Source organism: Clupea harengus, chromosome 1, assembly GCF_900700415.2.
Source record: "Clupea harengus chromosome 1, Ch_v2.0.2, whole genome shotgun sequence".
In the NCBI taxonomy this organism is placed as follows: domain Eukaryota; kingdom Metazoa; phylum Chordata; class Actinopteri; order Clupeiformes; family Clupeidae; genus Clupea; species Clupea harengus.
The window spans coordinates 24,652,760-24,671,411 of NC_045152.1; the positions used below are offsets into that span (position 1 = coordinate 24,652,760).

At 43.8% G+C, this 18,652-nt stretch overlaps 1 protein-coding gene across 1 annotated transcript; it reads left to right on the plus strand.

The window, feature by feature from the left end:
* The first annotated feature begins 60 nt into the window (after positions 1–60).
* Positions 61–18,004, plus strand: vwa3a (von Willebrand factor A domain containing 3A). Its single transcript, XM_042708350.1, has 33 exons — positions 61–770; positions 1,125–1,297; positions 1,976–2,128; positions 2,356–2,483; positions 2,748–2,813; positions 3,043–3,097; positions 3,205–3,306; positions 3,440–3,546; positions 4,536–4,661; positions 4,918–5,023; positions 5,120–5,182; positions 5,643–5,756; positions 5,974–6,112; positions 6,206–6,309; positions 6,450–6,530; positions 6,758–6,855; positions 7,785–7,904; positions 8,577–8,651; positions 9,166–9,307; positions 9,584–9,779; positions 11,077–11,147; positions 11,477–11,638; positions 11,950–12,037; positions 12,404–12,502; positions 12,593–12,690; positions 13,207–13,359; positions 14,040–14,148; positions 15,157–15,301; positions 15,537–15,681; positions 16,218–16,369; positions 16,685–16,817; positions 16,903–17,000; positions 17,162–18,004. The coding sequence occupies exons 3-33, from the start codon at positions 1,994–1,996 to the stop codon at positions 17,193–17,195; spliced, it is 3,444 nt and encodes a 1,147-aa protein (XP_042564284.1). The 5' UTR covers positions 61–770; positions 1,125–1,297; positions 1,976–1,993; the 3' UTR covers positions 17,196–18,004.
* Positions 18,005–18,652: the final 648 nt, after the last annotated feature.

Here is an 18,652-nt window from a genome sequence, read left to right on the forward strand (position 1 = left end):
AGCAACAGAGAGTCACTGATAACTGGTATTTTGAAAATAACATGCAGCAAGTGTTGCAGCCCACAAGGATTAGCCACCACAGTAGCTTTCAGTCTTTATCACACTGTCATACAAGGCTTAGTCATTATCGCTGTAACACATGGCGTGGGCAACCAAAACATTTTTGGAACATCAAATGGTCAAGACACATTGTGTTCTCTATGAACCCAATGTCCTGTTTATTTAATCATTCTTCATTCATCAGTCATTCTTAATTGTGTTAGTTAAAACATCTTAGAACTATCTGTTTAACACAGAGCAGCTTAACATGCTAACAACATACAGGAACAGAAATTCATGTGTGTTTGGCTGTAGTTTTATGGTCTCATGTTTTCCTTTACATTTTGAAATTCAACCACTTCACACTTCACACTGGTTGATTTGAGTGTTCCGATGACTCATTCATTATGACATTAATCACCAAAAAATGACCAGCCGTGTTAGCCGTGCTCTTTTTCTCAGAGAGCAAGTATTATTTAGCATTAGTGTCATGATGTCATGCTGTTGGTCAGTCTGCTCTGTAAAAGTGCCAGAGTTGTCAGGGGCCAGAGCAAACTCAAGTTCGTTCAACTCTAAGCCTGTTCTATTCAGCTCCCCGGAGCCGCTGATAGAAACTCCCTGTGGAGCGTGCTGCAGGGAGGAAGTGCTGATAAGAAGCTACTTTAGTCATTTAAGAGATTTCCTCTGAACACCAGGAGACAAGAAGACCTACGTGGATATGAAATTACCAGGTCAGTTCTCTCTCTCTGTCTCTCTGAAATCTGAGAGTAGGCTACTGCACAAGAAGCAGAAGAGACAAGTCGTGATTCTCTTTGCCAGATGACTGCACACAATATTTAATATGCAGAGAAGACAGTGCTACTTGCATCAACTACACATCTACCTTTCAATTATAATAATATGATGTTGAGTTCAGTGTGATTCTGAGTGAAATGAGTAAAACTCATTTTGATGAGTAAATCAAAAATGGCCAACAAGCCCATGGCTTTTGACATGGGATATCTGCAGAAAACATGTGAAAACATTAGACTTAAACCTAAACTTTTGAACTTGAACATGTTGTTCACACACTTTGATCCTTCCAGACCACATGTTATTCAATAACAATAAACACATCAGTTTGCAACCCTTGCAGTCAGTCTGAACCAATGGTCTGAACTGAACTGAACGGCTCATTATCCTGTTCCCTTGGAGACGGGAAACATTGCGTTGGGGAGCGCAAGATTGGAGTTTCTCTTCGTCCTACGAGTGTATTTCGGTAGGTAATGGTTACATATCGTTCAACAAATACGTCATTATGTATTCTAACTGTCTGATTGAGTGTTCTGGTTGATAATGATTCTGTGTTTTCATCCGTCTTACAAAACAGACGGATTTTGTGAGATTTGAAACATATAAAAATATATATATATTAGATGTCCTCAAACAACATGTTATTTCATGAGGCCTGGTTGATTTTTAATGTCCATGAGTGGAGTATGCAACCTTCAACCGAAATGCAAGGTCGCGGTTCAATAATCGCTAGATCAGTGTTTACAAAACTGCAACCATAACTTGGATTTCACGGGCGGTATAACTCACCTTAGTTTGTAGCCTAACTGTTGTAGGCTGACCACAACAGGATACATCAGTATCAAAACAATCAATGGATACTCAAGGCCAAAGTCTGACAATAAGTACCACAAAAGTGCTTTTTTTGTAGGCACTGGTCATAATTTAGTGTTTTTTGTGCAGACAGGAATACTAGCGCAAAACTCATGCTCGACTCAGCATTGGTTGGCTAAATCAACTGAGAGACCTGCTTTAAAAAAAAAAAAAAATGGTAGTGCTATGGACCTTGTCTTCTCTATTTGAAATCTAGCTGAATTGGGAAAGAGAAAAAGCCCTTTCACTTTGTCTAGCCACATTTATTTGATATTACCCGCTTGTGTTTCAGCCTTTTGTGCTGGCCAACATGTGTGAGATGAACTCCCACAGTGCATCTCTCACAGCCAAGGAATGCTGGGAGCAATGTGGTGTGTCAGACCAGACAGCAGATGAAGACGATGGCCTTCTAGTCACAAACATTAATCACTCCAAGGACCTAATGGTGATATACAGGTTCTTCTTTGAATAGAGTGAATACATGATTTAAGATCTAAAGTTGATGCCAAATGTAGACTATTATCATCAGATGGTCATACCCATCCATCTATTTGTCTTATCAAGCGGTCTCACTGACCATTAGATTTTATATCTGTTCTGTGTCCTGTGTCATTGTCTTTCTCTAATATCATGGCTACCTGAGAACATGTACATATTTGTGTTTGTGTGTAGAGGATGCACACCCTGAGGGCTGACCCCGGTGTCTGCCAGACCTCGGCTGACTGGTTGGAGTCCAGCAGCCTGCAGAGTGCTGGCCTCTCTTTGTCTCATATCCTGTCCTGCTGCTCTTCTTCACCTGGGTCAGTCAGTCTGCGGCGTGGCACTGGCCAGCACTCATCATAGTGTGGCAAAACACAGCACAGTACACTGTAGCACAACCCAGCATATAACAGCATAGACCAGTGATCTACACCAATATGTGAAACAGGCTTAAACACATTAAAAAAACACAATAGAGTACATTACAGAACAGCCCACGGCCAACAGGCTAGTAGTGTCTGGGCTATCAGTGCACCAAACCCTGCTCTCCAGGTTTCTGACAGCAGGTTATTGTTTGATGACAGGACCACTGGGGAATCGTCTGAAGTCAGTGCTGAAGTGCTCAGAGACTTTGAGATGAAGCTGTACCAGTGAGTGACACTAGGATATACCAAATGTTGATTATGACGTTCACTGTCTTTAACATGTCTTCATATGAATCATGTAACATGTCTTTATATGAATAAAACATATGTTTTGATGATTTGAAAGAAAGTGTTGAAACTCTTTGATAAAGTCAGTTGTAGGCTGTGAATGTTAGTTTGTAGTGTAAAGGTGATAGGCTGTGTGGGTAACAATAGTGAGCTGTTGTCCTTGCAGGATGATTGAGCTTTACCACAACAGGATCAGATGGCTCACAGAGGGAAGCAGGAAGGTGAGCATGTGCAGTGTTATCACACGATGACCAGTGCATACTGCTGGGCTACAAATGGCATCTATATCAACACCCTTGGCATTGTGTCTTATACTGTCCTTTCGAAGGTCTTTGGAATGGTGAGAGGCTCCAAGGTGGCGGTCTTGGTGGATGCCTCAGATGTGAACTGCTCTACAGACAGACTCATTGATCTTCAGAGGAACCTCTTGGTAAGGTTCTTTTTTTTTGCTGCGTAAACCTAATAAGGACAAAAGCTCGCCGGTCACCTTGAATAATGGCATTAACTGCATTAACATTATGAGCTCATCTGTCAGCGATGTCCCCATATGTGTGTCACTTCAGGATTTGCTCGACAAGCAGCTGCGCCACAAAACCAAGATACATCTCATCTCGTTCGGGTCGGAGGTCGGCTCCCAATGGGACCAGCCCAGAGACACCTCTCCACTAAGGTGAAATTCACATTGAGTGGCCCACAAAACAGCCACATATACTGTGTGTGTGTGTGTGTGTGAGAGTGTGTGCGCGTGTTTGTGTGTGTGTGTGTGTGTGTGTGTGTGTGTGTGTGTGTGTGTGTGTGTGTGTGTGTGTGTGTGTGTGTGTGTGTGTGTGTGTGTGTGTGTGTGTGTGTGAGCAAGATGTGGAACAGTATGAGGCAGGCACTTATATTCACAGTACTATATAATGATCAAAATTTGCAAGAGCGATTAAAATGCTATGTTGTCCTTACTGAATGCCATGATTACATAACCGTATGAATATAAGTAGCCGTCTCGGCCTTAATCACCAAGCTCCCCGAGGAGAGATGAGAGTGGTGGTGGTGGTGGTGGTGGTGGTGGTGGTGGCTGCACTGATTGAGCCGTTTTATTCACTACTGTCTATTAACGAAAAGATATTAAATGTCTATTTTCATGTGCTGTCGCTATTTCATTTTAGATGAGTCAGTGGGGAGTTTATAGGTACATGAGAGGACAGTGTGTTCCTCCATTAACTGCAGAGTGAAGAGAGCAGAGACACCAGAGAGAGAGGGAGAGAGAGACAGGGAGAGAGAGAGAGACAGGAGGGAGAAAGAGAGAGAGAGACAGGAGGGAGAGAGAGAGAAAAAGAGAGAGCACTGCTTGGTTGTTGATGGTGGAAAACACTTTAAAAAACTGTACAGTGATGTTGCCTTAAGGTTATTGCATTTGTTTGTGCATATTAAAAGAAAATTCAGCTATGTTGTATGTATTGTAATCACATAATTTGTAGCAATAGGGAGCAATTCCAGTTGGCACTGGTGGAGATTTTGTAAATTGTACTGTGTGGAGTAGATGGTCAGAAATGGTCAGACTCTTTATGTTTTATTTGTACTTCTTTGATCGAAGTTACTGATATTTAAGTGTTTTCTACCTATCTCTCTCTCTCTCTCTCTCTCTCTCCCTTCCTCTCGCTGTCCCCTCAGGCTACGCGAAGTCCAGGAATGGGTCCTGCAGCTGGGGCCGAGCGGAGGCTGTAACCTGCTTCAGGCAGTGAAGATGGCCTTGGCTCAGACGGAGCTGGACTCTTTGCTCGTCATCTTGGGCTCCTGGTGAATGCCTCCCACAAACACACTCACCACATTCACATTTACCCTCACTAATATCACATCTTACATTCAGGCCCACAGAAAGCACTTAACCTGAAGGGTATCTGACAGTGAGTGCACTTGTCTCAGAGCTTGAGCTCTTTGGGAGTTGGAGCTATGAACCAGGCATTACAAGTGCCTGTAATGTCCTTCAGATATTTACTAGGCTCTTAAAAGACTGTGTTTTTAAAAACATCTCTTTGGTTTTTTTTTTATATAGCCCCGATCAGCCCTCAGGGCTCCTCTGTGATGCAGTGGAGCAGTGCTTGCTGGGAAGAGAGGCATCAGTCCATTCTGTGGGCTACTGCTGCAGTCCTGCTGCTATAGTGGGTGATGTGTGCATTTTTTCAGATTTAGGTCTGCAGTGGTTAACTTGGTGTTTTGGCAGTTTTTATTTCGGTAAATGTCTCTTATATTCGTAGGAAACAGTGAAGAGACTTGCTGAAGTCACAAGGGGTAGCTACCACCTGTTCTCACCTTCCCTGGTAAATCTAACCTAAATGTGTTTGTAGTGTCCTGAATTCTAATAACAGAATGACGGTATCGCAGGATCTTGTATGGGTCAGTGTTTATTGAATTTATTTGTGTGTGTGTTTGTGTATGTGTGTGTATGTGTGTGTTTGTGTGTGTTTGTGTGTGTGTTTGTGTGTGTGTGTTTGTGTGTGTTTGTGTGCGTGTTTGTGTATGTGTGTGTGTGTATGTGTGTTTGTGTGTGTGTTTGTGTATGTGTGTGTATGTGTGTTTCTGTGTGTGTTTGTGTGTGTGTTTGTGTATGTGTGTGTATGTATGTGTGTGTATGTGTGTGTGTTTGTGTATGTGTGTGTGTTTGTGTTTGTGTTTGTGTGTGTGTTTGTGTATGTGTGTGTATGTGTGTGTGTTTGTGTTTGTGTGTGTGTTTGTGTATGTGTGTGTATGTGTGTGCGTGTGCACGTGGGTTTATTTCAGGGTGTGCTGGATGACAGCACTGACCTGGACCTCCTATGGGCTGAAATCAAAACAGCCAGACACGTTCTCAGCCACATTCACAACATTCGCTCTGGTCACATGGAAGACGTTGAGGTCTGTATGGAGCACTAGGTGGTACTTCAGGTTTAACCTACACATACAACTTGAGGGCTAATCTTACTTGACCTGGCAGTTGGCTACTTAGAAACAGTTACAGTATTTATATTGGGTGTTTTTAACAGATTATTTGCATTTCATAAGCATCGACATTCTGCCTCAATAAAGCTGGTTTTAGTCATAAGACATAATTGAGTATAAAAATATGATTCAGATCCTGACAGGCATGGAGGATATTTCACTCTCTGAGAAGACTTCTGGGATGAACCACCTTAATGCCCCCTTACACATCCAGCCTAAAGTCCTGCTGCCAGTGACCTCAGTGGAGTGGCTGAAGACCCATGGTTTGAAAGGTGACCTCAAATAAATGTCTACTAGTTGTTCTCTTGATATTGACTAAGTACAGTATTCTGACGTACTCTGACAATGATCTAATGTGTTCCTAGCTCAGAAGCTGGGCCTGTACCAAGTCCTGGCCCCCAACGCCTACTCTTCGCTGAAAGAGTTTGTGCCCGTTTTGGGGAAGACAGTAAGAGCAACTGTGCATGAGGTGTGTGCTTCCTGTGAGCCAGTAGGCCCATATTGTGGCATTACTGATTCTGAAGTATGTGCCCATTTGTTCTAGAATAGGGTTGGGGTGATTGCGACCTTTGACCTTTGTTGTAGTATTTGTGGCTGTGTTGATTCCAGAGAGCCATGGTGCCGTTTGAGTGGCATGATGGAACTGTGAAGAACGTGCACGTGGACCTGCCTCTGCTGTTTCAGTACCAGGTAGAATGATTGCATGTCTGTCTGCCTCTTTATCTGGGTTTATCTTGTGTTTCTGTCTGTCAATCCCTCCATCTATTCATCCAATCTCAGCCATCATGTCAGTCTCAACACACACACACACACACACACACACACACACACACACACACACACATACACACACACACACACACACACACACACACACGTACACACGTTCACACTCACTAATTCATGTGTGCCCACAGAAGCAGCTCCAGAGTGCCACGCGTGAGCTGGAGAGGAGGGTGCTGTGGCTGAGTAGCACTGGCAGCCGGCAGATCTGGGGAACTGTGTGTGAGCCGAGGTGAGAGACACACACACCACACCACTGCGAAACAGCAACATACCACACAACGCAATACATCACATCACTATACAACACATTACCACACACCAGAAACCATATCACTGCACAACACACCACATCACTATACAACACACACCACATCACTATACAACACACACCACATCACAATACAACACACACCACATCACTCTACAACACACACCACATCACTATACAACACACCACACCACTGCACAACACACACCACATCACTCTACAACACACACCACACCACTGTACAACACACACCACATCACTCTACAACACACACCACATCACTATACAACACACACCACATCACAATACAACACACACCACATCACTATACAACACATTACAAAACACCAGAAACCATACCACTACATAACACACCACACCACTCTACAACACACACCACACCCCAGATCAACACAGACTACATACCATGCCTCCATACGTCTGACTCAAGGGATTGCTAGCTTAAGTCCACAAGTCCCTCAGAAACAGAACTTACACTAGTATTGATGCTGTAGGCATATTAAGCAAATACGGTGATATTTAAGAAAAAAATATGAAAGTGGAACAAAATGGATGGACATGATGTGGATGTTGTTTGCCTGTCTGTGGTAAAGGTCTGCATTGAGGTGGAACATGCTTAGTGTAAGTAAATGGACAATGTGGCAGGCTTTGAAAACTGATGGTGTTTTGGGGATGCTGTGTGGTCAGATTGAGAGGACAGTTTTATCATTTTTCAGTTTCGTTTGGCCATGGCTTACATAGTCATTACTGGTATGGAATGTTTCATATAAATGATGTTTAAAATGTCTTTTAAAAGTCAATTCTCTCTCTATCTCTCTCTCTCTCTCTCTCTCTCTCTCTCTCTCTCTCTCTCTCTCTCTCTGTGACAGGGTACAGATTCTGGTCGATGCGTCGAGCATGAACGATCGGCACTGGCTCCACATTCTGCACTCCCTCAGGCTTCTCCTGGAAGAGCATCTGGGCAGCCAGCACAGCTTCAATGTCATAGTGTAGGTCACGCCTGCAGCCTCAACACATGAGCACACATCCAGCTCGTAGCAGGCAGCATGAAATGTGTGTGACGATGCCTCCAGTGTCATAGTGGAGGAGCACACATCCAGCTTGTGACAGGCAACATGAAATGTATGTGACGATGGCATGAGGCAGGAGCATGCTGAGCTAAAAGATACTCTGGTCTACCCTGGAGTACCATTGGAAACTAAAAATGGGTTTATAATGGTGAGGAAGTCACAGACAAAACCATTTGATGTCTCTTCCTGTTCGAGCTTCACGAATTCCGAGCACAAAGGGGTATATTTTTTTGTGAAGTTGTGCATAAGAATAGAGCTAATTGACGTTGCTTAAAAGCCTCCCTGTGAATAAACAGACTAACTCTCTCCCATTAGTGCCAATGACTTTATTGCTGCATTTGCATAATTTCTGTCTCAAGAGTGCTGCGCTTCGCTACAGTTGTTTTTGAATGGAATGGTAATATTAATTAGAGTTTCACATTAGACCAGAATGCACAGGAAGCCAGGAAATACAGGACTGCCTGAGTGAGCAGCTGTGCAGTTTTACCCATGACACGCTGCGCTACTGAGTGCTGTAGCGAGTGTGTCATCTTTCTCACCAGAGATCAAAATGACCTCCATAAGTGTTCCATCCTGCTCTTGCTTCATCAGGTTTGGCACAGAGGTGGCATCCTGGAGAGAATACCCGGTTCCTGTTTCCCCGAAGAACCTTCAAGAGGCCTGGCAGTAAGAGAGACCTAGTTTGATGTCTTGTGCTCCATCCATGCAAGCCTTTGTACCTTTTTTTGTGTTCTCCATCTCCCTCTGTCCTTTTTGCCCATAAGTGGACTCTTGTTCTAGTAGGCACTTCTTATCTGAATCATTCTTAATGGGTTTTATAATGCACTAAAAGGGTGAAAGAGGACATGTGCATTAGCAGCATACTCCCCTATAATAAATCCATTGACCCAAATGGAAAAATAAGCCAAATCCTCCAAATTCTTTATTTTATTTTAAATCTATATAATTAGATAATAAAATCACAATGAATCCTATTTTGTAATGATGTTCAGTACAGTTGAGAGAAATAGCTCTCTGCTAAATGTATGGAAGTGAGACGGGCACATCTTTGGCCAACTTATAAACAGCAGCGTGGAATACCAGTCGTCCGGCCTGCTGCTTTAAGAACTGTGCTCTCTCAGTTAGGGTTTCAGTCCCTGAGGGTGTCTCAGTGATGGGGGGTCCTTTCCTCTCTCCATAGGTGGCTACAGGGCAGACAGAGTGCTGGGGGCCGCAACACGCTGGGGGCCCTGAGGCTGGCCCTTGAGGGAGATCCTCACAGGGCCCCTGCAGTCCCCCATGGCCTCTACCTCTTTACCAGCGGGGTGCCTGACCAGGACATGGTGAGTTTCTCCTCAAGAGGAAAACATTTATCTCTTTGGCTATTCTTTTTTTTCATTTTCAAGTAATTCATTCTTTTTTTTTTTTTTCATGAATCCATTGTGGACATGTCATTATGGCTGACCTGAATTTATCCTCTTCTCCTTGTTGTGTGATCGCTTCATCAAATAATCTGGTATAAGCTGTATAGCATACCGTGTGTACTTGTGTGTTTGTGTGACTATGCACGTTTGAATGATGCTGAGCGGTTCTCCACCCTCCTACCCACCCGTTCTCAGGCAGCGGTGAGTGCGTATGTGTCGGAGTGCTGCAGCACCTCTGAAGTGAGACTCCACTTGTGCCTCTTCACTGCCGACATGGACACCCCCAGCGACCCACTGCCCCCACGCCACGCTACGCGTACTGACACTGCCCAGGTGTTGCGGCAGCTGGCACACGCCGGGAAAGGCCGCTTCCACTGGATCAGCCAGACAGGTACTGCTGCCAGTGGTTCCCAATCTTTGTACAGTCCCGTACCCCTTCAGACATTCAATCTCCAGCTACGTACCCCCCCCCCCCCCGCCCCCTTTTTTTTCCATGTTTGTAACCGCCGCCATGCCCCCTCCCCCCGCGCACATATTCAGCATATAACACTTGAAACTGTGAAATTGTCAGGGTAGGTCACTAACCGCCGCTGCCACGCCCCCTCCCCCCGCGCACATATTCAGCCTATAACACTTCAAACTGTCAGGGTAGTTCACTAACCTACCTGTAGCTATTTTTGCCAGTGTAATTATTTTGCTGAATATGGGTATACATAAGTATTTCTGGCAATGCGACTTGGCTATTCAGACTATTTAAGATTTCATGTCTGTTTATAGCTCCGTTTGAAAATGAAATGGGCTTTTTCACTTTGAAAACGCAAATCAAATGTTCTCCCCGCGTACCCCCTGAACCACTTTGCGTACCCCAGTTTGGGAACCGATGCCATAAGCAGGGAGAGGAACACATGTTTCTCATTGCCACTTGGTGTAGAGTTCATGACACCCCTGAGCTGACCAACAAGCAGGGCCTCTCAGACAACACGGAATTGGCTGCATCCTTAAGATGTTATTCACCCCTTCATTGCTCGCTGAAGACCTCGTTAAAGCAGTGCAGTTGTTGTAATGTCGGGGTGGAGGGAGGGATCAAAGGCATTTGTAAGAAACACAGCAGGAGCCAAGCAGAGGCAGGCTGTAATGTGTGGGAGTCACTCCATCTTGTTCGCCCAAAGGGGCAGTTTGTTCTCATTAGCCTTAGTTGCTCATTTATCCCTGCTGGTTGGGGGTTCACTGAGGCGGTGTCATTTTCAGGAAGGTTGCCTCCATGAAGATCTCACAGTGTCCCAATCAGTGTGATGGCGGCTCCGTGCTGAACAGGGGCTGTAGGGTGCAAAAGGCCTGTTTGTGCTTTTCTGAAAACAAAATGTTTGTCACATGCCTGTTTAGAAAGGTACAAAGGTACCTGAAGTGATCCTGTAGACTTCCGTGTTGACCATATATCATGCCACGATGCACCGTAATGCTAGAAAGGGCACGATCATTAAAAATGAACTCAAATATTTCAGCTATCAAACTTGCATTCCTGCAGTTTATCAGTTGAGGACAATTGTTAGCATGCAACTTGTACTTACATAAGGAAGTTTTACACGAGACACACATTTCTGCATGAGTCTTTTGTACCAAATCCATTGCTTCTGTTGTGGAGTTCGTAATGACAGAGTGGAAAATCACGCCGTGCCCTCTCCCTGCAGGCATCGTTGAAAGTGATGACGTCAGCGCTCTAATTGGAGAAATGGAGAAGGCTGCTCGTTATTGGCAGAAGGTGTGAGTTTCCCCTCAAATCTACACCTACACCAAGCCGCCCATCGTATACCAAGCCATAATGATCCACTCCTCCACTGATACTGCAGTTGACACACATTGCAGCTTCAGTTTTAGACTGTGCTGGAGAACGATCAGAAGCCACATCTGCTTCCTGCTGAGTTAGCAATCGCATTTCTTCTCATGTCAAATTACTCAACATCCAAATCGTTGAACTCATTAAATGTGTTATCACTTACTCTGATGCACAGGCAGGAAGGAATCCCACCCTTAGTCAGTCTGACTCATGATTTGTGTCAACCACCCCCCTTTCCTCCTCCCTTACTGCAGTGCAGTCAACTGGTGGACTCCTTGGCCCAGAGGGCTTCGATCAGAGCTCCGGTTGCAGGCCAGGCTCGGGCAGGCAGCGCCCCAGTCGGGAGGGCCCAGACTGGGGGACGACAGGAGAAACTTCCCCCACCTCGACCCACCATCCTCACACTCACACGGCTGGTCAGAGCAACACCATCACTCCATCCTCTCTCATCTGTCACTGTGTCAGCACTGTGTCATCTGTGTCATCACATTGGTTGTCACCATACGGTGTAGCTATTCCCACACTTTTGAAAGACGATCGGCAAAAACCAACATACACCAAGAACAGACAGACTTATATGTCTTTGGTGACCAGACATACAGTATCTATGTATGGGTCTACAAACACATTCATAAAACAAAAAATCACTTGAGATGGTGAATGTTTCGAGGAGGGGCTATTTTATGTTTGAATGGAGACAGTGTTTTTCTGTGCTTTTTGCCTGCAGTCGAACAGGGATAAGGGACCAGACAGAGGCTCCCTACAGAGAACAATAACATGGCGGCCGACCAGTGCAAAAGCTGTTATACCCCCAGGTGAGTCTGCTCTGCATTTTAAAGAGCTTTTAGAAGAGCCTGTATTCTTCTCACTGCTTGCAATATGACAATACATAAACAATATCTGGCATGACAAAAAAATATACCAATTGTTTTTTTGTTTTTTTTTAATTGTCCCTCTGGTAGTCTGGAAGGGCTTATTGTTTAGCATTCTTATTTTCATCAGAGGAAAAATATGAATACGAAAATAAAAAAAAGGAATATTCAAAGTGGTTATGTAAATGATTTGTACTGCTCAAAATTGTATCACAGAATTGTTTGCAACCATATTATGGTCATTTCACGTGTAGAGTGCACAGTGTTGCCACCTTCTGAGGTGAAATATTTCTATTCTCATTTACTCAGCAAAACCAGTGAATGGCTGGAAGCCAGCGGAAAATGACCTCAGGCGAAAGAAAATCAAAACGTCTCAATCATGTTTTTTCTTAGAGGATGGCAGCATGGGTAAGAAGGTTTGTGGCAATTAGCACACATTGTTGTGTTGATTTTCCTATTTGTGTCCTTTATTTTATCGGTTTTGTTTTTTGACAATAGGGATGGTTTTCAAGGCATACCCAAAAGCAAGAAGCATTCGAAACGGGATCACTACAGTGAAGCTACCAAAGCGGGAAGAGATTTGCTCAACCAAACAGGTCTGGTGATCTCCTCTGACTAAGTGCTCCTTCTCCCTCTCCCTCTTCCTCTCCCTCCTTCTCCCTCTCTCTCGCCCTCTCTGTCCTTCTCCCTCTCTCTCTCTCTCTCTCTCTCTCTCATTACCTCGCTACCCCATCACTAAACACATGAGTTGGAGGGCCTTTAGAGCCACTGACAACAAGACTAAGAGGGTGCTCTCGCCCACTAAGACTGAACAGTTAGGGTTTTGCTAATTTTGTATCAACGTGAACATTTTGTCTTTGTGTTTTCTTTTCCACAGGTCTCCTCTGACTAAGTGTTGAACCAAAGTGTTTTATCACAGAAGATAAACTTAACTCGCACTCACAGTTACATTCCTGCACTTTTTATTCCTTGTGTAAAGTAGTATTTATTGTTACAGGTCTGGTGATCTGCTCTGACTTAGTGTGGAACCAAAGTGTTTTCTCACAGATGTTTCTTCTAATAAATGATCTCAATCTCAGACTAGCGCATACTGTCTTTGTACTGATGAACAGTGGCTGAAGCGATATGGAATCAGGAGTTTGAGGTTGGATCTTCACAAGCTCATCTCAGGGCCTGACTGCGTTCACCATAAGAGACTTGTGCCAGACAGCCAGCAGAAAGGCTCTGCGAAGTACTGCGCCATTCTTCCAAGCGTGGAGCTGAACGTGAGTGAGAGATATAGACAAGACAAATGGAGAATACATAGCCTCCTAAAACTATTCATAATGACAAGAGCAATGGGAATGCTTGCTGGCTACATACTGACACCATGGTCAAAATGTCAAATATGGACAATGCACTGACGAGAAGAAGGAGATAAATACAAACAGAAAGAGAGAAAAAAAAAGAGAAAGAAATTATATATTGGTCTGTCAGTGGACACAGTGACATTGAGGTGTTCAAACTGCTCTACACTGTACATTTGCAGGATACAGCAACTAACATGTCTAAGACTGTATTCTGTCGGTGGTCTGATTTTATGAAGCACTTAAGAAATGTCCAAGAGGATGTGCTTCACTCTCATCCTGTTATTGTCCTTCTGTGTTGCATGGTGATGTTGGTCTTGGTGAACCCATTAGATCAGGATGAAAACTGCTTTATCAGTTGCAGCTTTATGAAAAAATGTTCTACAGTCAATCAGTGTTCCACTTTTGTGCACATCACTGATCATTGTGGGTGGGGGTGGTCATCTGTGTCTGGTGTGTGTGTGTATGTATGCTCATCAGTGTGTGTGTGTGTGTGTGTGTGTGTGTGTGTGTGTGTGTGTGTGTGTGTGTGTGTGTGTGTGTGTGTGTGTGTGTGTGTGTGTGTGTGTGTGTGTGTGTGTGTGTGCGTGTGTCTTCAGGGCAGAGTGAGGCACCTGCAGCTGACCCCCACTGAGCTGAGCCAGTACCTCACAGAGGCGCGGCGGCTGCTGCAGCGCTACTGCCACAGGATGCAGTGGCTCCTCTCTGGTCAGCTGCCACAACCCTCCCTCCCTCCCTCCATCCCTTTTCTCTCTCCTCCAAACTACCGCATTCAGTTAACCCACACACATGTACAGTGCTTCTACAGGCAGTGCATCTATTACATTCACTTCATGTTTTCATTAAGAGGGACACACAAATACCTTGAGGGTTTGCCTACCCCATGGACCAGAGTGTTTTCATAGGGATTTATCATCACAGAACAAGAGTCACAGAACAAGTAAAGGAGTCACGATAAACTGATTGGCTTACCGCTGGTAAACATACACCTATTATTCATCTAGTATACTCCATGCAGCTTACTAATGATGTTTTCATTGGCCAGACAAATGTAGTGCTGTCATATGCAATGGTCCAGAGAAGGTCCATCGAAGTACCAAAACTCCTAATATCACTGAGTCAACACATGGGGTCACATGGGGTCATGCAGGTCTGAGTGGGGCCTGCCTTTGGACTGGAGAGAGGTTGCCACCTCTGAATCATATCTGTTTTTTTCTCCCTTCTGCCTCTTCTCTCTCTCCTTCGCCCACGTCGGCTGCATTATTCATCGTTTCCCTGCCATTTTGAAAAGGACTTCTTGATACCATCCGCACGAATGTCGGCCTGCATCGTGGCTCGTGTGACTTCTGTCAAATCAAGCCCTCCACAGGGGAAGCCTTGGAGACCACTTAAAAGCAGCCCACATGGCAGTTTAGCCCTGCTTCCTTTCTCAAGGCTGCTAGTCACTAGTGAGAGCAGAAAAAAGAGCACTGGGCTTCTAACAAAAGACGGCTTAACAATTATTCAGTGTTCAAATAATAAAACATGCAATTATTTTAATCACTTTAATTATTTTTAAGTACAAATTCATTATTTTCATTATTCATTAGTTTCACTCATCAGAGTAACAGAGTGATATTGTGATGATTTTGGTTGAGATGCGATGAGGACACTTCCAGGTCCATGTCTGGTTTAAGTGGGCTGAACCTCCAGTAATAGTGTGGTGTATGTGCGCAGGAAGCCGACGTGCGTTTGGGACGGTGTTGGAGAGCTCGGTTTGCTTCCTGTTGGATGTGTCCGGCTCCATGGCCCCCAACCTGTCGGAGCTGAAGAGGGAGCTGGCCTCACTGATCTGGGAACAGCTGCATGGGCAAAGAGTGAGGTGAAACTGACAGTGAAAGATACATACACACATACACTCACATGCACATCAATTTCACATACATATACCACACGAGTGTAAGGGTGAAACACACTCAGATATGTTTTATTCAGGTGTAAAATGTCACACATACAGACACACACACACAAAGCATCACCTCATATTCAAACATTCAAACATCCACGATACTGAAGTGAGATTTATAGCATGTTCATAGAGTAAGGTTGTGTCACAGGTTCACCCTCCTGGTGTTCTCGGGGGACGTGAGGTCCTGGCGCCCTGAGCTGGTGGAGCCCACTGAGGAGGCCTGCAGGCAGGCAGTGCAGTGGCTGTCTCAGCTCACCTGTCACGGGGGGACACACACTCTGGAGGCACTGCAGGTAAAACTTCTACACAACACCACTGAACTACATTTATATACGCAGTATATACACCCAGACTAGCACTTCAACCATGGGTCTCAGTATATACACCCAGACTAGCACTTCAACCATGGGTCTCAGTATATACACCCAGACTAGCACTTCAACCATGGGTCTCAGTATATACACCCAGACTAGCACTTCAACCATGGGTCTCAGTATATACACCCAGACTAGCACTTCAACCATGGGTCTCAGTATATACACCCAGACTAGCACTTCAACCATGGGTCTCCGTTTGTCCCACTGTCCATTATTAGTAAACAACTTCACAATGAAGTTTAGTGACATCTCTAGTGAGTTAACAATGCCAGGTTGGACACAGCAGAGATCTCTTGTTGGTCAAGATGTGCTCCCCCCTTAACTTTTAAACTAGTATTGTGGAACAGTACTGATCTGTGCGCTGCCTTATCTGTATATGATCTTGGAAATAAAAAATTAACCATTTAATGAAATCCAGGTGTGAGGTGAGCTTGTGTCTCTGATCTTCCTAGGCCGCCTGTGGGCTCGGAGCCCCTCTGGCCTGGTACCTTATCAGTGACGGGAGGCCTGACTCCAGCTGCAGCCTGGTTCTGCGTGAGGCAGAGAGACTGACAGCTGGGAAGGACATCACCATCCACACCATCGCATTCCACTGCAGAGACAGGTGCTGGGACACACATTTTACTTAATTTATAAACACCTCATTCAGCATAGACTTTTAATCCACAACTTTACATAAGAGCAGTGGGCATGGTCAGATTTAATCCTCTGCATATATTTCTGTAAATGTGCCAATGTGCATGTTATTGACATGGATTCATGTGGCTCATCTGGTACAGAATGCAGAGCTACGGCAGGTAGAGATATGTGCTAACAACGCAGGGATCATAAGATACCCAGGGAACACACATACTGATGGAAATGTGCATCTGCTAAATAGATAAATGTAAATGTAAAGTACTTGCTCTTTTCTTCATAGAGCAGATAAAGAGTTTTTGAAGAAGCTTGCCCATAAAACAGGGGGTCGATTCCACTGTGCCCAAGAGGATGGCAAAGCCGTAGATGCCCTTGCCTCTCGCGAACAGTGGGAGAGCAAGCTGAATGACGGGCAGGCAAGTATAGTTCTAACATGGCTGTGCTTTGAGAGCTGTGAGGAGTTTCTCACTTTCAGCCTGTAATTTGGTCTTTGCCCTGCAGGAGCGAACAGTACTGCTGTTTGAGGGAGACGATTTGAGAAGGCTGGGGGAGGAAATGAACAAACTGGTACAGTTCCAGAGAGAAGCCGGGGGTTTCAGGTGAATGCTTTATCTGCTTTCTCATGTCCTGTAATTACTCATTAAAACATTGAAACTTGGTAAAGTGTCCCAGATGATCTCTTGGGAAAGGGTAAATCATTCATAATAGTTAAAAGTGTTGTCATCTTAATGAAAGGGTGGCTTTTTTTGTGTTTTAACAGAGACGTTCTTTTGGAAAAGAAGGATCATGAATAAACTTGAGAGGGAGTGAAGAAATGAATGGGTCTTAGTGCACTGTACTGCACAGAGCTGCACCTCTGGCATCTACATAATCTTTAATCGATGGTCTGAAAATAATGTAGTGGTACTGGTAAATTAATGCTGCAATCAAATTATGAGGGGATGTTTTTTGACCATAACATTTTAAATATGAAGGAAATGATGTTCTGTAAATGTAATTATCATGTTAATTGTTAATGACAACTGTGACTAAAGCTGTAGGTTGTGTGTTATAACTGTGTCACTACACAGTTATTTATAAATGTCAGTACATTTTTGCTTTTTTTTTTTTTTTTTTTACATTTAACGGTATTGAATAAAATATTTTCTCGGTGAATACGAAATGCACAGCTTTTCGCTTACTTACGGTAAGGGTCTCAGGTGAAGCAACAGGTGATTGACAGGTTGAGGATATCAAATGAGTTCGGAACCTGAGTAAAGGGGCAACGACCGAGCGGAATGTCCGTGGATACAGGCAGAGAATGGAATTTTTCAGTTAATTCATGACCCACAATAAGAAGGTAAAGTATTAACTAACTTGTAAATATGTTTGTTTGAAAACATTTGCAACAGGTCACTGACATCACCGAGCATCTCCTGGTTTATTAATTAACCTAATTGTGCTGTTTTGTTGGTGGTATTTCATTAAGAGTGCATGGTTCCGACGTTTTCCGAAAGTATTGGCCTATATATTCAAGAGGTAATGTCTAAATCTCTATAAAACGTTAACCGCCGTTTTTTAAAATACATTCAATAAAATGTAGCCTAAGTATGTTTTTATCTTTCGCCACAGCCCAAATGAGGCATTGTCTTCATTCATAAAAGCCTATTATGGTACTGATAAATGTAACCATCAGTAGTGTGTTATTCTCTTTTTTTCAATCACATAACATTATGTCAAACATTATACAAACCTGCGACAAGGGCTGAACTAAGCAAAAGGTATTTGACAATTTTTGTGTGTTCCATATCTGATAGTAGAACACGTGCAAACAACGTAAAACCGGTTCTTAACGTTATGATATATATTATTCACGTTTTGCCGTTAAGCCCACGTGCAGTTGATTTAAATCAGTATTTTAAAACGACATACTGTTTCTAGTCTGTCAAGCCCAGGTGCTTACTTATGCTGGCCTCACATGATAAAAAATACCTGCACAGCAAATTCTTTAGAGAAAACTGTCAATATTTTAAATATGCCATATTTAAGTTCCACTTCACGTATGACATTACAGACAGATCGTACTGGCCCCTGGATAAATAATTTGATTCGTTATAATAACTTGTAAGAAAGAAGCTTTGCCATATCATTCAGCACTGCTGAATGTCAGTTATGACGTCTGGCAAAACTGGTTAAACATAACCATGTGCCTCCACGTGAATACTTTTCGGAAAGGAATTTCATAATGTGCTACACTTAAGTGAGCACTAAA